At 41.4% G+C, this 17,170-nt stretch overlaps 1 protein-coding gene across 2 annotated transcripts; it reads right to left on the bottom strand.

The window, feature by feature from the left end:
- Window positions 1-4,081: 4,081 nt before the first annotated feature.
- Window positions 4,082-13,838, bottom strand: si:dkey-229b18.3. Of its 2 annotated transcripts, none has more exons than XM_038694912.1 (7): window positions 12,428-13,838; window positions 11,983-12,050; window positions 11,494-11,722; window positions 7,334-9,336; window positions 6,869-7,084; window positions 5,274-5,420; window positions 4,082-5,013 (listed from the first exon to the last, which is right to left on the bottom strand). In XM_038694912.1, exons 1-6 carry the CDS (start codon window positions 12,792-12,794, stop codon window positions 5,316-5,318), a joined length of 2,988 nt encoding a protein of 995 aa, XP_038550840.1. In that variant the 5' UTR covers window positions 12,795-13,838; the 3' UTR covers window positions 4,082-5,013; window positions 5,274-5,315. The 2 variants fall into 2 exon arrangements, with proteins under 2 accessions (XP_038550840.1, XP_038550841.1); XM_038694913.1 differs by having other exon boundaries at window positions 6,869-7,081.
- Window positions 13,839-17,170: the final 3,332 nt, after the last annotated feature.

Genomic DNA, 17,170 nt, shown 5'->3' with positions numbered 1-17,170 from the left:
TGTTGTTTTTAAATGTGCTCTCAGATACTCCACATTGGGGGTGTCTTGAGGGGGATATGGCTGGAACCATTTTGCATTGTATTCTTATTGTCATCAAGCAGCCATTGTTATCCACTAGTATAGGCTGTCATCTAGTGTCAGGTTTGGGTACTGTTGGTGTAATGAAGCAACACGTTTGTTTTTGTTTTCAGTGCAGCACCAAAGCATACTTTTAGTTGGATAAGCACTTCAAAACCTGTTCCATAAAGCTACAAAAAGGGACGTTCATTTCCCTTGAAAGACAAAATAAGATACAGAAACAATCATATTTTATATATAAATGTGAAGGGAGTATATGGAGAGAAATTAGCAAGGAAGTGTATGGGAATTTGTGAAGCATTTGCATATCCACAAACAAATACAACCCTAACAACATTAGATTTACACTCACCGGCCACTTTATTAGATACACCTTGCTAGTGCCCCCTTTTGCCTTTCGAACTGCCTTAATTCTTCGTGGCATACTTTCAACAAGGTGTTGGAAACATTCCTCAGAGACTTTGGTCCATATTGACATGATAGCATCGAGCAGTTGCTGCAGATTTGTCGGCTGCACATCCATGATGTGAATCTCCCATTCCACCACTTCCCAAAGGTTCTCTATTGGATTGAGATCGGGTGACTATGGAGGCTACTGGAGTTTATTGAACTCATTGTCATGTTCAAGAAACCAGTTTGAGATGATTTGATCTGTGTGACATGGTGCATTATCCTGCTGGAAGTAGCCATCAGAAGATGCACTGGTACACTGTGGTCATAAAGGACATGGTCAGCAACAATACTCAGGAAGACTGTCGCGTTTGAACGATGCTCAATTGGTGCCAAGAGGCCCAAAGTGTGCCAAGAAAATATCCCCCACACCATTACACTACCACCACTAGCCTGAACCATTGATACAAGGCAGGATGGATCAATGCTTTCATGTTGTTTACACCAAGAGTAAAACTGTTAAACCTGTCATGTGATTCATCCATGCAGCTAAAAACAAATCTAAAAAGTGGTTTTAATTGGAGGGTAAAAAGTGCACAAATCCAAAACACTGCTGGTGCCAAGCAGGCAAATGCAGTGGCAAACGTAGAACCTGCACACCATTTGTTGATCTATTAGATCTTCTTCTTATGCCTAATGAGGATCAGATTGACCCGAAACTTTGAACAGCAACAATGCACAAGAATGATTATGGGAGCAAAGAGCAACCGTGCAGATTTATTTTGTCATACAATTTATTTTAGACATTTAGCTTATATGCACAAGAAGCATTTTAAAAGCGAAAATATCTATATTGGAAATATACTACATGTAGAATACTGGACATTTATTCATTCATTTATTCATGAATCACGCATCTGTCACTAGTGATGAGACTAATTTCCCTCCATAGAAAGGCAGGTGGGATAAACAAATTACTGCAAAATACAGAGACTGTTTATTTGAACTCCATCTGAGACACCTCCTACCCTCTATAATGAGCTACTGTATTACTCCTTGCAGCACCTTAAGCCTCCGGCTCAATCTTTCTTTAGATGCTCTTTGTACTGGCACATCAAATCCTCCCTAATCACACACCCTCTCTGTCAACTTTGTATGTCTGCACCGTACATGTATATATATATATATACATATAGTTGAATTCCTACAACTCTTATTTTTCTGTGAAGCAGAACATACTTCTTTTTCAGAAAAAACAGTTATGAATTTTGGTTCTTTTCCAAATCTATTATAGGTCTATAGGAAAATGTGACCAAATCTACTGGGTCAGAAATATACATACAGCAACTGAAACGATGTAGAAAGTTACGACATGGCCTCTTTAACTTATTATGGGTGACTACAGCTAGTGACTTCTCTGAGCCAGTTTATATAGGGCACTTTGATACACTTATTAGACTATTAACGCTATGATGGGAAAGTCTAAGGAGCTCAGCACAGATCTGAAAAAGCGGATTATTGACTTGAAGAATATAGGAAAGTCACTTGAAGCCAGGTCCCAAAGTTTCACTTGTTCACAAACAATTGTTCCTAAGTATAAAGTGCATGCCACAGTTGTGTCACTACCATGATCAGAAAGACAACACAACGATGCTGCTGAGAGAAAATCGTTCAGGATGGTCAGGGGTCAACCAAGAACCACGAAAAAGCAGGTCTGCAATGTATTAGAAGCTGCTGGAACACAAGTATCAGTATCCACAGTTAACCCCAAGAACACCATACCTACCGTTGTGGTAGTATTATGCTCTGGGCCTGTTTTTCTGCCAGTGGACCTGCTATGGGGTTTAGGGAAGGGCATAATGCAGAAGGAGCATTACCTCCAAATTCGTCAGGAAAACTTAAAGCCATCAGCCAGAAGATTGGGTCTTGAATGCAGTTGGGTGTTTCAACAGGACAATGACCGCAAACACACATCAAAAGTGTTAAAGGAATAGCTACCTCAGGCCAGAATTAAAGTTTTAGAATAGCCTTCCCAATGTCCTGACTTAAACCCCATCGAGAACATGTGCAATTTGCTGAAGAAACAAGTCTGTGTCAAATTCAGCTCAACTGCACCAAATCTATCGAGAGGGGTGATCAATGATTGCTTGCCAGAAGCTTGGGGATGCCTATCAGAAGAATTGAGGTAAAAATGACAAAGGGACTTTTAACCAAATATTAACATTGGTGTATGTATATTTTTGACCCAGTAGGTTTGGTCACATTTTCAAAAGACCCATGATAAATACATAAAAGAACCAAAATTCATGACTATTGGTAAGTATGGGCTCCAATGATTCCATCACAGAAAAATAAGAGTTGACATGTTAACATGCTAATATTAATGAGAACAGGACAAAATGCACGAATCACTTCATGTGATTTAGAACATATGCAATTTGAATAAATTTGATTTGGTTTAGTCATTTTTCACCCCCCCAAATTCAATTTGTGTGTATTTTTGGACATCGAGTACATTTTATTTATTAAACTTAATTTTTTACACATTTCATGTGCCCACGGTAATAAAAAGACCTCCATTTGTGCTGCAGACGAGTCAGTCAGAAAGGATGCAAAGACGTGATTCATGCATCAAGCTCTTCCACATTTCTCCTGGATCACACCTCCCCAGAAGGAACTCCTCATCCTCCTCCTGCTGAACCCACTGCAGATGCATCAAACAATCCTGTGTAATCCTGCGTAAAGTTTGCTGCATGCAGTAGAAGAGTCATAATGCTTATTTTCATTATCCATTAATGTGCTAATTGTTTTCTCAATTAGTCATTTGGTCTATAAAATGACCTGAAGCTAAAGGCAACGCCTTCCTGTTGCTTGTTTTGTCTGACCAACAGGCGAAAACCCAGAGAGATTTAATTTAATATTACACAGGACAGAGAACTGCAGTAAATACTCAAAAACTTCTAAAGTTGTTGACTTGTTTTAGCTCTACTTCTAAATGAATAACCCAAAACATGATACCCATCTTTGAAAGGGTGCATACTGTTAGTACGCGATGACACCTGCTGTTCCTAATTACAAGTAAAAAAATAAACGGAAAGTTATGGTAACAACACAATTAAATCTTTTAACAGAGCGGATCCTAATCAACTTAAGTTTGGCTCTTCTTACGACATTGCTCCATTTCTTCATCCATCGTCAACCGCTTATCCTGCATACCCAGCTGACATCAGGCGAAAGGCGGGGTACACCCTGGACAGGTCGCCAGTCCATCGCAGGGCCACATATAGACAAACAACCACTCACACCTAAGGACAATTTAGAGTCACCAATTAACCTAGCCTGTCTTGTCTTTGGACGTTGGGAGGAAGCCGGAGCACCCGGAGAGAACCCACGCAGACACGGGGAGAATTCCACAGAAAATAAATGTAAAATAACTCCACTCTATATAATTTGTCTCTATATATTTTGAATTATGAAAATAATCCTAATTTAATTCAATTTCCGCCCCTCATTTCTTTCAGTTACACTATAGCTATATGAAAACATGTAATTACAGCAAGAATAATGCAATAAAGAATGCACATAAAAAGCAAAAATTTATTCAGTCAACAGATAGCAAGAGGCAGATCATTTATTTCTAAAATCAATTTGTGAAACAAACATCTTATGTGAACACACTGCATTTATTCAGTGGGAGGGGAATTTGAAGAACAAGACGCAGTGTGTCTTGTCTTTGATTAAAGTAGAAGAGATCAATAAAACATCTGTAATGACACAGTTGTGTTGATTACTATACAGAAATTTACATTAAAAACAAGACGTTTCCCTTTTTAAAATTGGCAGCCTTAGAAAAGACAGTGGACTACAAATGGCCTGCAAATACACATGCAGTGGTATACAAGCCCAGAGTCAAACCCCCGAATCACAGACTATTACAGAGTAGCAGATCAATACGAGAAGAGGGACAGACTAGTCATGTAAAAGTAATCGCACCAAAAGGACAAAGACCCACTGAAACACCCAAAGGACAGTCTCACTCTGGAGACCCCTCCATCTTCAAGTATTCCCTCCAGCGCTTGTATCACTTCAAGTACTCTTGCCTCATGGACTCCAGACTCATGGACTCCGAACCTTCAGATTTCACCACTTCTTAGGTTTACAACACAAGTTATAAGTACACTCAAAATTCATCTATACATAGAAAAATAATGATAACAATAAGTAGCAGTAATAGTTATAACAATCACTTTACATTTCATTTTATACACAAACCACATACTGTGGCATCACATTCCCCACCCCCTGAGTGTACTGTTCAAGTTTAATCTTCTGTAGCTACGATACGCAAATAGGACCAGCAACATCGGTTTGGTTATTTAAATAACATCAGCAATCATTGACGACGGTGATGATAAGAATCTGAGTAATATTGCCTTTCCACAGCGGTGCTTGTGTGTGACAGATGCATTATATACAAGCTGCTGATCGATCATGTGCCTCTGGCTTCAGTCTGTTCGCTGGTGTCAGACACGGACAGCCTTCATCCTGGAAAATAAACACGAGCGTTAAGAAACAGTCACTCCAAAGACATTCAATGCAACACGGGATCACAATGCACTGTAGTTTCTTGACAGCTCCTTCTGCAAGCAGTTTGTAGAGTGACAGCAGAACGCACGCTCATCTGCATGCTCTCAACAATTAAAACTTTACGTTTTAGACAGCACAGATGTGCAAACCAAGCATGAGTCGAATTAGCTTCTCAGTTGAAGTGTAAATCCGCCTTGAAAGGTGTCACTTTCACCCACCTCTGTCTCGCTGCTTACACTCGCTGCTACACTCCAGATGCCTCAGGAACCGGCAATGATACAGCTCCGGCATTTGTACAACTTGGGGTCATGGGTGCGGATGTGGTTCCGTACATTCCTCAGTCGAAAGAAGGTCTTGCAGCAGAGCTACATAGCAGAGAGGGTAAGACAAAGGGTTAACGGCACAGAAATGAACAGAAGAGGACAACAGGGAGTTATATTAACCTCTTACCATTCCTGTAATTTCATGCAAAACGCCTATTCAAGGCATATCCAAAGTAAATTGTATGCAGTTCTTGAACTATTTGGAGTAAATGCATGGTTTTGGGCTTTTTTGAAAGATAACACTCTAGGAGTGTCTAACCCAAAAGTCAGAATCACTGTAAGTGCTACTGAAATTGATTAATCCAAGTTTAAATACACTAAAACTAATATTTTTCGTTTCCACTTAAAAATGTTTGCTAACACATGCATGCAGACAACTATAGCTGGAAAACACTGGGGCCACAGCATAAAGTCTTACCTAGTCCAATTTAAAATTTTATACCAATACCATGTATCCAACGAGGGTTAAAATGAAGGGCAACTGGACTTGGTTGAAGATACTGGAAGACGTTTCGTCCCTTATCCAAAGGACTTCTTCAGTTCTTCATTTTAACCCTCGTTGGATAACTATGACCTGGATGACTGAGAATCTTCATAGACATCTACCAATACCATGAAAAATGTATATTTTACACAGTTTTTTTCTAAGGGAATATCTTGGTGCTGGCTCTAGTTGGCTAGTGTCGGCTGTGAAAGGGACATGTGATCTCCTATTGGGTCAAATTAGGTGTCAGTCAAAAGGTCATAGCTCATCAGCTAATTTGAATACAAGATATTGTAGTTGTTTACGTCAGCGTTTTTACAGTTATGACAAACTAGGCACGTCTGCCGGCAAATTGGAAACGATGCAACAGCAGTCCCTGGGGATTTATTGATGGAATAATGTTTTGGACTAAATGTTTTTACTGGATTGGATCGTCTGGACCTTTGACAACATAACAAGACCATTTTTGTTGGAATATAATCGATGGGTGGATTACTATGAGGCTTCATAGGTGAGTCACGTCAATTTTGATTGTACTGGTTTGTCTGACAGAGACAAGCGTACCCGCTGTGGTGACTGTATTCTCTTCTTTTTGCACATATTTTAATTGTTATTACTGATTAATTTACTACATTATTTACACCAGTGTGTAGTTTAATCTATAGCAGTTAATCACACATTACAAGCCTAAGAAAGAATCAAAGTAACTAGTAACTACAGCCATCAGATTAATGTAGCGGAGTAGGAAGTACAATATGAAACGTATTAAGTACAAGTATAAAGTGGCCTTCAATGGAAATAGTAAATGGCAAACATGTGCCATAGATTTTCAAAAGTTTGTTTATTACAAACATCAACTAGCACCACCCATTTCACTCAGATAAAGTGTCCCTGGTCTCCACCAGCAATGGTATATTGCTTGGTGGTAATAAAATCTACAGATTTTTGGCGCTTTGTACCCCTTAATGGTTCTAGGTTGTTAAGATTTAGGAAAGCCTGTGCTTACCGGACATGGCCAGTGCTTGCCCTCGATGTGCCTGACGCGATGCATGATTAGGGCATCACAGTCCTTGTAGGAGGCTGAGCACTGCAGACAGGCATGGGCCGTTTTTGGGACTTTGGGTGCTTGACTACGAGGTCCTCGAAGCTGCTTTAGCCGTGCCCGACGTACTGCATCCGGCATGACACAGCTCCTGCTGTTCAGAGGGAGTATAACTTGCTGCTGGAGATGCATTGGACAAAAAAAGAGAGATGGGGGAAAGAAGTTAATTCTGATTTTGGAGAGGAGTCATATACATGCAAAATCAAATGATTAGATGAAAGGAAAATAAGCAATGACAAGTTAAAGGTGATAAATTTAAAATTCCTTTACAGGTTCTAAATTATACTGTGGCAAGAGGATTTTCTACAGTGTTCCTCCTTTACTGCCCTGGTTCCTAAAGAAATCATCAACAATCACCCTTTTACCTACCTTTGGCATGGTCGGTATGGCCTTCGACCCGGCAGACTTGGCCAGGTGAAGAGTGTTGTTTCGTGGTTTTGGCCTCGGGCTCTGAACCTTTCTTTGGCTCACGCTTCTCTCCTCCCTCTCCCTCTTCACCACAGGCAGGGCGGATGGCCCTCTGGCTCTCAGTGCCCTGTGGGGGGACTCCGCCCCTCCAAATTTCTCCCCGACTTGTGACACAGAGCGTGTTAAGCAGATATCCACGCTCTCCTCTTCTTTCTTCATTCCGGGCATCGGCCCCCCTGCCGGCCGACAGAAGCTGAACAGAAAGCCTGAGTCCAGTAATTTGATGGGGGGCTTGCTCTGGCGCTTGCCCAGGTCTGGTGAGGGAGGATCAGGGAAAGGTCCAACAACTGGCATAGGTTCTGCTGGCTCCTCTTTGATGACTTTGTACAGAGGGTGGTTGTAGATGGACGGTGGAGGTGCTTGCTCTGAAAACTGGAGCCCACCAGGTTCATTAACCTTCACTTTCGGTTTAGTGCCCATGACCCCCCTCAGCTCCTGGCTTCCCACCTTCCTCCCCTCCTCTCTGGGCTTACACTTGGTCTTCTCCACCTCCCTTGTGGAGATCCGCCGAAGCTTGGCCTTTGCTGCTGGTCGGCTGCTGTTGTAACGCAGCGTTTTGACCGGCTCTACAGTGACCTTGTTTCTGGTGTGTGTCCTCTGTGAAGGTGGGGATTTGTGAGGTGTGTGGCCACAGCAATTGTTTGATGAAAGAGGTAGACCTGAGATAGAGTATTCAGCTGGTTCTGATTTGATCCTGACTGTGTTTCTCCCTAGAGTTTTGTTGGTGTTGCGTCGCAGAGGTAGCTGGGCAGCAAGGTGGGCAGCGTCACCCTTCCTCACTGACCGTCTGAGTTCTCTCCCACCAAAGGAAGACCTGGATGCAGGCTGGAACATATCTGGTAACATACCTTTACTTCGCATGCTCCTGTCACTTGGAGGGACATGTCGCTGGATGGTCTTTGGCCTCTTTGCAGTCATCTGCGCTGTGCTGACTGGACCCACAGGCTTGGTTTTTACTGACTTGTTGAGGAGGCGAGTGTTAACGGGGTTACAGAGAGGAAGTGACAGTGTCACATCCCCAAATGGTAGTCCTGGGCAGGTGGGGCGTGGTTTCCGCCGCTTGGTCAGTGAATAGTTGTTAGCCTTCAGTTTCCTCAGTCGCTTCTTTTGTCTCCAGCCAATCAGATCTTCTGGTCTGGGGAGGAGGGCGGTCCTCTGTAACCCAAGGACATTCATCAACTTGTACTTCTCCTGTGCTCTCGCATAATCCTCTTCATCCTCTCCAACCTCCTCCACTTCCTGCTTTACCCTCACAGGGCTGCACACAGCGCTGGGCCTCAATCTGGAGGCACACGAGAGCCGGGTGATAGAGTCATGTTTTCGGGTTCGTCTGGGGGTCTCTGGAACAGGTAGCAGTCTCTGAACCTCCTTGGCAGCCCCAGGAGTGGAGCGGAGAAGGCGGGTGTTTGATGGTGACATGGGCGAGTAATTCTGTGTGGCTATGGAGTGTCGAGGTGCAGTGGCTTTCTTTGAAGAGGGAGATTTGAAGTCCATGAGCTTCATCCTGTGTGAGGGACTCAGAGGGAGACCGTTGTGGCCTTGGGGTTTCGGTGTCCTGCGCAGATTGCGCCTTGGACTTCCTTCTATAGACTCATCAGATGCATCCAGTGTGAGACTGAAGCGGTCGTTCATGTTGTCCTGTAATCCCAAATCCCTTTTCCTTTTGCTTTCCCTCTGCTGGCGGTGACGCCCAATGCACGCACCAGCACAGGGTGAGGTAAAGCCCTGGCCAGGATGGAGCTGCTGTTCCTGCTCTTTCATGAGTGCAGAGCAGGCTTCCACAGCAGGCCACATGCCCAGGTGGCGGGCCATGGCGATGACTTCAGGTAGGTCCTCCTGGCGAACACACAGAGTGGAGGAGTAGGAGAAATCCAGCAGAGACAGAAGGCTGTCTTCACTAAAACCTGAGGAGGGGGAGGAACCTTTAATTAGATATGCTGAACCTGGTCAATCAGTAAGTGAGATGAAAGTGACTGGTGTAAACAGAAGATCAGAGAGACAGCAGGCAGAGAGGGAGCAAACGTAGACATGGCGGCAGAGACTAGGAGACAATATAACAACTGCTTTAATCAGGGCCACTTCTCCTATTCAACGACACACATCAAAGAGGTAAGCAAATTAGAAGACTATGGCTGTGTGTGTCCTAATTCAGGGTCTGGATCATGGGCTGGGCAATATGGCCAAAAATGATAACGATAAAAACATTTCATATCATTCGATATAGATAATTATCACATATATGTCAAATCATTATTTCTTTCAAGTTTAAAGGCCAATTTTTGCTCCTGAGTGAGAATTGAAGAAACCAGATGGTTAATTATGTGGTTAAAGTTATCTTTATGGTCAGATTTTGACAAACACTTGATGCCAAACAGTGGATCACTTCACAAGTCTGAGGTAGAACATTCAAATCTATTATCTTTTTCAACAAATATAATTAGTTAATCCCCCCCCCCAACAAAATAAATAAAGTGCTAATTTGTTCGTGATTCAAATTAATTAAGGCAAATATTTATTGATGATATATTGAACATTTATTGTTATTGAGGAAAGTTATATTGCGATAATTATTATTTTATTGCCCAGCCCTATCTGGATCCTCCAACTCCAGGTTTCTAAACTGAATACATCATAAACTGACAAGCCAGTCTTGTTTCAAAAAGGACTTCCTCCTTTTGCCTGAATGACCAGTGTATCGTCTGCAGCTTTCAGTTTCCTGAGATGAATAGTGTTAACTCAAGCCAGGAACTGTCATGTGACTGCATTCAGGCAGCAATCAGTCTCTGATAATTTTATCACATGAACTTCTACACCACTGAAAGCCAGACACAGAAACACTGATTATAATCAAAATTATGTGAAAGAAAACTCTAATAAAGTTGAGAATTAAGTAAAATTAAAATGGTGAAATAAATCACCTACAAGTAAAAGGGTAATGTATTATTTCAAATAAAATATACAGTACACTGTAACCTGGTGCAGTTTTCAGTCAATGTTTTATTATGAACATAAAACTGAATGGACCCCAGAAAGAATAGCCAATTGGGATGCTGGTACTAACTGGGATCCTAAGAAAGAAAAATCTCAATAGGCCAAAATATTAGAGGTCAGACTTTTAAAAAGATTGGAATCAGACAAGGATATTTCAATCGGTGAATCTCTAACAACTATTTTGATAATCAAATAATCATTTTTGACATTCGCTGGTACCAGCTTCTCAAATGTGAGGAATTTATACTTTGTCATAAATAATAATAAACTAATTATCTTTGTGTAATTGACTGTCAGATGAAATAAGCAATCTGAATAGGTCACCGTGGGTTCTGGGAAATTATGATGGCCATTTTTTATTATTTCATGATATTTTACAGAGAAACGGTTTAATTGAATATTCTGGAGATGAAATCAGTAACAAAAACAAGAGCAAGGTTAGGCTACAAAAGAACTAGTTCGTACAACGTGTTTACAGCTATTCCAAATAGCTACACTTACAGGTGGGGTGAAAATCTGAAAGTCATAGAAAGGGGTAGACAGAATAATCACACAAATTTGGGGATAACAACACACATTTTCATACCGTTTCTCTTGAAAGGTGATCATAGCTTTACACAAGTTTATACACAGGAAAAGTGACAGAAAATGTGTAACCAACCTACAGAGAGAAGTTCAAAAGTCCTATAATTAAGTAGGTACCCTATTAGCCAGTCATCCATCATGCATTGAAGTAAAACATCACAACTCTAACACTAGCACCGACTTTTACTCCTTGTAATGAGCAAGACACTTAACCCCTAGTTGCTCCAGAGGCGTGCGACCTCTGACATGTATAGCAATTGTAAGTCGCTTTGGATAAAAGCGTCAGCTAAATGAATAAATATAAATGTTGTAATGAACTTGGGACATACTGATTTAGAAGTTAAAGAGGAACACAAATGCATCGTTTTGTTGTCTGTGGGGCTGGACTGAATCATCTGGTGAAGGCTTAATCACATCTTTGCGTTCAGATTCAGCTCCCAAACTGAAACAGAACCCAGCAATGCAGTAATATTATGTGATCTTACCGGTGAGATCTATGTCTGCTTTCATGCTCGAGTCCATCTCTGTGAAGATTTCCTGGAAGTGATCGCTGACGGCTGCCAAAACGGCTCTGTGGGCAGAGTAGGATCGCCCGTTCGTCCGCAGGGTAATGTCACAGAACAGCCCCGCCTCCCGCTGACTCCTCAGCTTGTTCAGCATGTCGGCGCCGTGCGACGCCATCGTCTTTGTGACACATCTTCTGCCACCTAGCTCCTGGGAGGCAGAGGCAACGAGGCAGAAGCAGACAGAGAGGCATCGTTATAGGAAAGCAATGTGCGAGAAAGCATTTGCAGGAGACATTTAAGTGTGAGAGCAGGATTAAGTGAGAATGAGAGCGAGAGAAAGTATCAATTAAAAATGTGAGAAGCAGACAAATGAAGACACTGATTAAAAGGAAGAGGAGCTCAAAGTTTTCTAGGAGCGTGGAGGAAAACAACCTCAGGACAGTATTACATTGTCAGGCCTGCCCTTACCTCGGTTTTCTTGGTGAGCTGACATTCTGGACAGCTCAGGACAAAATCTCGGATCTGGAAGTACATCCCTGTGAAGAAAACAGATATGCAAACATCAGACTATAAAACGACAAGAAGAAATCTTTGGTACAACTTCTAGGATGCATGGAGGAGGACAAAAATCTTAAAAAGGGTCATAACTCGAGCAACAATTGTAGGATTTTTGATCCAGATGAAGCTGAAAAATGTTGTGATACAAACAAGAAAAGCCAGGGCCATAATTAACAGCCTCATTCATGTCTGAGTTTCTTGATTTGTGACCGATTCAATCATTAGTTGCTGTTCCTAACTATAACACCTGATTAAACCATCTAGATGAGATAACCAGTAAGAAGTTGGTGTACAGAGTCAGGAACCACAGGCTGTCCTATGAAGTCAGATGTGAGGCAGGCAGTGATGTTCATACCCTCCCACCAGTAGTTTTCAGCCACGCATTTGTAGGTCTCCTCCAGGGAGAGGTGGCGCTGGGCAGGCCGCCGCCGCCGGTGAAAGGTTGAGAGGGCCTCATGTCTCCGGTCCTCATCCAGAACCTCCCGGTAGTTGATGAAGCCTTTTTCCAGCTTCTTGCGGTACAGCAGCCCGTCTATCACCTCAAAGTTGGACGCGCACCTTGCGGGGTTTCCACGCCCTTCCGAGATCCCGGCTGCCTCCATCTCTCTGTCTCCATCCGACCAGGGTTTGGACGGACAAAACGTCTCAGCGCTCGCGTAATGAGCGTTGGTGTGGGTGCGGTTGCCGGCCATTTCAACCGGTTTTATATTCTGGTGTAACATGCAACTTTGTCCAGGCTGGGGAGGACCACAGCTTCTGCCTCTCTGAAGTAAGCAGACACTCGGCCCCCTTTTGCTGGGCCGGGTCGCGAGCCACAGAACTTTACTTGAAACAAAGTCCACGTGGATGCGGTGACAACAGACAACAAACCACCGAGCTACCAGTAAGTCCCAACAAACACTATTTGACACCTTGCTAATAGCCTGACATGCCCAAGTGGACGGTCACCCATTAGCCAATTAGCTCAAATGAACCGTAAAGTCTCTCATTATGGCTTACTAAAGTGTGTTTTTCTCAACTGGCGCTAAAAGAAGAAAGCCACCATCAGATCAGAGTCGTTTCACTGGAGGGTCCTGCTTTGTGCCCTAGCTGTCAGTGAGGGCATCACTTCTCACCATGCAAACAATTGTGGCTAGCATCCCTAAAACATCAATACAGTTGCACTTTATGCTCCGAAAACATTCGGTCATATTTTTCGTACAATTTTGCGGCTTTTAACGCTGCGCAACATCCGTAGATTTGTTGACTGTCCATCCAAAGTGTTAGATAGTAAAAAGCAGCCAAGGAGAGTAATTATCGCGCCAATAACGCCGAGCCAAGTGATGTAAAGTCACCACTTTCACAGCGACCATGTAACCGGGCTTCACCGCCAACCGCTCACCCGCAGTCCGTCTTCCATCTATTTCAGGGGCCGGGAGTGGCCTCCGGAGCTGGATGACGGCGGGCAGCCTCACCGCTGGCGTTAACTTGAGATTTCTTTTCGCCAACTCGAGTCGGAAGCAACATGATGACGCAGCTATCAGCTCAGCATCGCCACTTGAACGACCTAAAAGCGAGGTTGTCTCCTCGAAAAGCCCGTAATGTTGCAAATCACCGCGGGGACCCCTCAAAAGCGACCCAACAAGCTCCGATTAGACACCCGACATAGTTCGTGTCACTCTCGTAGCGGCGAAGCCAGTCTGACGACGAAATAGTCCAATTGTTTAAACTCGTAACCTTCTGTTTGTGGCTGATCAGCACCGTAAACCAAGCCAAGTCCTCCCGCCTTCAAACAAAGGCCATTAGCAGAACCTTTAAAGAGCCTCCGCCAGACGACATGTGATTGGCTGACTGGGCTGCCATTCAAGTTACTTTCCTTCCCCTCGCAGTAAAGGTAGGTTGTTTGCACACGATGCCAGTAGAGTATCTGCTTCACTTGCTGCTACACAATCAAGTTAAACATGATACACCTTCACATACTATTATGGTATCGAGCTTTTATCTTCTGAATACGACCTGACATTGTTTTGCTTTAACAAATACCTTCAAATGATTTCAGATTTTAAAATGTTAGCTGTCACTGTCATCTCATTGTCAGTCACACATATTGTAATACAGTTGGCTATCCATTGTTTTGGCTCCATTTTCACAAGAGATTTTTAAAACTTTTAACACAAAATTCAACCCTTGGAATTTTAGCCTCAAAATCTCACATGGAACAGAAAATGATCAAATTAATACATCACCAGTAGCCTGTGAACATCACAATACTGTATGTTCTTGACTAAAAGAAATGGTGATTATTTAATGCTTTTTTTCAAAATGAAGTAGTGGTCATTTCCTCAAAATTATACAAATAGTACTCAAAATACACAATTTATGCAGTGTTAAAAATGATGTAGAGTAACAATGACTTTTGAAAACATTTTAGTAACTAATTGAGTATCTTGTGCTTTTGTAAATACAGATGATGAGGTGTGGAGTCTGACTTTGATTTCACTTTCATATTTTTCAGAAACTTGTGTTGCATCCCAAGACGAACACATTTTCACAGACATAACAAAACACATCCATACTGCATAACACATACTACACAAGTATTATAGATTAGAAGATCAATAACTGGACCTGTTTGTTTGCTCTAAATCACATTAGTCATCTGAAGAAAATGCGTTGTTGTCCTTGCTACATAATCTGTGCACTCCAAGATAAAGCAGCGTCCACATAGAAAATATTTTTTGGAGGAAACTTAAAATCTGTGTGTTATGGACAATAACGGGTGGAGGATAAGAGTTCATTGCAAAAGCAAAAGGTATTTCTGGTGTCGTCTTTGCATTTAATAATAATTACATTAGTTTTACACTACTCCACTAATCTCTCTCTGTACAATACTGATGAATGCTAGGATCATCTTCAGTGCAAAGACAACAGTGTGCTATCATCTTAAATCTCATAACAAATGTATTTGGAATATCAGTTTTACAATCGTTTGTATAAAGTGTAAAGAGAGGTGAACTCACACACCCTGGGGTGCTCCTGAGTTAGTAAAAACAGAAGCTGAATATGTCTTTTTAGCTTTAACTGTACTCTCCACATTTGCCAGAAATGTTGGATCCTGGGTTCTGGCAATGAAATAATGATATAACCAAATTGGGGAGACCTATTTTCAAATAATAGCCTGTCATTTAAACAACTGATACAGAAATACCAGCCCCCAGATTTTTTGTCTTGTTTCCTATAAATAAGGCATTATATTACTAAGAGAATGGCTCTTTAGAGATTACAATGAGATATCGGCTACTGAGAAAAAAGTGTTTCAATAACTAGGGAAGGTGCCTCTTAGTTTGTTCTATGATGTAATGCGTGCATATTTCCTAACACACAGAGGATTAAAGGTGAATGGGAGAAGGAACTGTGAGTGACTATTGATGAGGAGACATGGGAGGGTATATTTGGAGTTACTCCAAAAATATATCCATCTGTACTTGAACAAAAGCAATCAGTTTTAGAGTTATACATAGAATAAATCCCATTATTGCAGTCTTTAAACAAATTAATTAAGTATTGGACCAAGTATTACTTGAAATGGAAAAAAAAAAAAATCACAAAGATTTAGAAATGGAATCAATGTCTTTGATTTTGGACCTCCCAAGTAGAAATATAATTACTGTGGCTAGCTATTAGAAAACATAATTACGGCGGACTCGATGATAGGGCCCTTCTGTTAAGGGTTGGTGTAAAGTTTGTTTGGAGTATTCTACATACCAAAGCAGATCAGTTCTACAGTCTGGCAGCCCCATCTGAATGATCTTGGACCTGATCGTTCTTCCATTATTTTACAGGGGGTCTTCTGAACTCTTGTAACCTGTGATTTACTTGCAACACTGACTATTTCCTGTAACCTTCTGTTTGTTTGTTGATCTGAGCTGTTTTTGTTGGTTTGTGTTTCTATAGCATGTTTGTTTTATTATTATTGTTCTTGTGGAAAAATAAGGAGATCCACTAAATATGTCGTTTAATAAATCCATGTCTACTCTATTTGTAAGAAATGAATGGTGCCACTGAATCAGACAAGGATTATTTGAATCATCTTTGTTCGGTGTATAAATGCTACAACTGCATCTTCTGTGCTACGATTTTGCTTATATGCAAACTTCTAAGTATTACATTAAGCATATGTAAGGTCTTCCACATCTCTTGCCACACAGGTGCAAGCTCAGCTGCAAATGCTTTCAAAATAAAAGCACTGAGGTTATCTGGTCCTGTGTTCTTCCTCACCTGCCCAACAGTAACATAAATTCTAATTGACTGCACAGGTACAGCTGAATCAAGATTGTTAACATGATCAGCATTATTCCCTTTATCAAACCTAGAGAAAACGTTTGTTTTGTTGCAAACAGTTTGTTGGCCTCGTTGTGTCACTAATGCTTTCCTAGTAGTTGATAGTCCAGTCATGCTCTTCATGATGTCCAACAAATGTTTTGCGTTACTTTTTCTAATCGTAGCTTGTGTGACCTCTTCACATCTCATAATTTCCACCTTAAATTTTTTTCTACATGATTCAATTCTTGTGTCCCTCTTGAAGGATGTTTCTCAAATTCTTAAGCTTAACAGGATGTTGCTTACCATGTTGGTTGGTGTCACAAAACTTTACACCACGGTATATTCTACATTTCACACAAGACAAAATTATGAATGTGGTACTTCACTTAATCGGTTTAGTTTGTCTATATGTATTGTCCACAAATTTTGTTTTTAATTCAAGACATCAAACCTTATAGTAGTATTAGTATATTTCTAAAAATACAGCAAGCTAAACTGTAATGCTGCAAAGCATACATTAAACCTCAATTCACACAATTTACCTGCTGAACAGACAACCTTTAACATTTAATTTGTTCTGAAATGCTTAGAATCACATGCGGTACTGATTCAGTAATCTGTGCATTTCATTCTAAGCTGTGCAATGTGTGCCAATGTTGGGCATGTGTATTCTAAAGACTGAGTATCAGATTTAGTCTTTTAAACTTGTATGCAAGGACAGCATGAACAGTGACAAGTTTTTATTAATTTATAGAAAACATGATGTACCACCTTTATTAAATACAAAGAGTCCAAA

Source organism: Micropterus salmoides, unplaced genomic scaffold (assembly GCF_014851395.1).
Source record: "Micropterus salmoides isolate LMB-PRFRI ecotype aquatic unplaced genomic scaffold, ASM1485139v1 Ms_hic_scaffold_3511, whole genome shotgun sequence".
NCBI lineage: Eukaryota > Metazoa > Chordata > Actinopteri > Centrarchiformes > Centrarchidae > Micropterus > Micropterus salmoides.
This window is presented reverse-complemented; position numbering and strand designations above follow the sequence as displayed.